We start from the raw sequence: 1,643 nt of genomic DNA, 5'->3' as shown, positions 1-1,643 counted from the left end.
GTTGTAGTTGGTGTGACTGTGAGTCCCAGCAGATCTAAGTTCTTTAAAGGAGAACCAGTGTTTCTGTTCTGTGAGGACGACAGCTCTGGAGGATGGACTCTGAGGAGGAACACCTCAGGAGAAACCAGGACTCAGTGTGGATCTGAGTGGGGATCAGAAGATGGTTTGTCTTGTTGGATCAATAATCTCGCTCCATCAGACAGTGGCGTGTACTGGTGTGAGTCCAGAGGGGGAGGAGCCAGCAGCATGGTGGTTAACATCAGTGTCTCTGGTAAGATCAGACTGTGGAGTTAGTGTTGCTGCAGCTGTGTGCAGATGGATGAAATGCTTTGTCTCTGTGTTGAGGTGGATCAGTGATCCTGCAGAGTCCTGTCCTCCCTGTGATGGAGGGTCATGACCTCACTCTCAGCTGTCAGTCAAAGATCCCTCGTTCCAACCCCTCAGCTGCTTTCTATAAAGATGGCTCCCTCATCAGGACTGAGCCTACAGGTCACATGACCCTCCAGCATGTTTCCAGGTCTGATGAAGGTCTCTACAAGTGTCACATCAGGGATCATGGAGAGTCTCCATCCAGCTGGATCTCTGTCTCAGGTGAGGAGCTTCACTGTCATCTCACCATGGATTTCCTCCATGCAGTCACCTGACCAGGTGGGATTCTCTCTGCAGAGAGACCCACAGAAGCCCCGCCCACCACAGAAGCCCCGGCCCCTAAGGATAACTCACCTCCTGCCTTATCTTCCATTGGTCTTGTGTTGAGAGTGTGTCTCCACCTGGTGGTGATCAGTCCAAACACCATCTCAACCTTCCTTATGGTGTCTTTATACTGACAAAGGTAACAGAAACCAATCAATCACATTTGATCAATCATCTTCAGTTTCTGTCTAAACCAGGGATCTGGAGCCACATGCGGCTCTTTAAGCGCTGCCTAGTGGCTCCATGGTGCTTTTTCAAAATTGTTTGAAAAAAAAAATAGAGGAAGGAAATATACTATTGATATTATATATTATTGATATTATATATTATTGATATTATATATTATTGATATTATAGATCAAGCGCACACTCACAATGAAACATCAATGCAAACAAGCGCGCACACCAGAATTCCTGGCCCATGCGTCTGGAGCGCACGTGAGCGCTGGTTGTTACGATGGTTTTTAAGTCGGGTCGCGAGCTCCACTTACAAATCAGCACGCATTGAGCGCCCTGAATCTTCAATCCGGTTCAAGATTTCCACGCACAGTCGCAGCAGCGCAGAGCTGTGACCAATCGAGGAGCCGGATTTGGGAGCTGCTTGTGGGCGGAGTCTGCTTCAAAGCACAGAAGTGCCAAACGTGATCACGAAGGAGAAATGAATCATTACGGTTTGTGTCCGGTCAGGTTAATATGACGCCAAGATGGACATTTAAAAGGACAGAGTTGTGAAAACAGAAAGATTTGGGGGATTTTCAATCGCTTTTACTTTTTGCTCTGAGGTTCTCCCTGTTGTAGATGACAGAGGAGCGCTAATGAACAGTAAAATACAGTAGAAGAAGAATGTCCTCCACCCACCGCACGCGGTCGGTGTGTGAACACCTACACACCGGCCGCGTGCGGTGCGTTCAAGAACGTGGTCTATGCGGGATTCTGAACGCACGCTCAGC

At 48.3% G+C, this 1,643-nt stretch overlaps 1 protein-coding gene across 4 annotated transcripts in view; it reads left to right on the top strand.

Moving 5' to 3' along the window:
* Positions 1-1,643, top strand: part of LOC112141417 (sialoadhesin) — a 30,426-nt gene that overhangs the window by 20,285 nt on the left and 8,498 nt on the right. For 2 of the 4 annotated variants that reach the window (XM_036211009.1, XM_024264546.2), the window contains exons 3-5: positions 8-271; positions 346-591; positions 667-832. The exons of the other annotated variants lie outside the window; for them this stretch is intronic. In XM_036211009.1, the coding sequence (XP_036066902.1) occupies positions 8-271; positions 346-591; positions 667-827 (671 nt within the window). In that variant the 3' untranslated portion in view covers positions 828-832. The remainder of the gene's footprint in view (positions 1-7; positions 272-345; positions 592-666; positions 833-1,643) is intronic. 4 annotated transcript variants of the gene reach the window in all.

Source organism: Oryzias melastigma, unplaced genomic scaffold (assembly GCF_002922805.2).
Source record: "Oryzias melastigma strain HK-1 unplaced genomic scaffold, ASM292280v2 sc00367, whole genome shotgun sequence".
Classification (NCBI taxonomy): Eukaryota; Metazoa; Chordata; class Actinopteri; order Beloniformes; family Adrianichthyidae; genus Oryzias; species Oryzias melastigma.
This window is presented reverse-complemented; position numbering and strand designations above follow the sequence as displayed.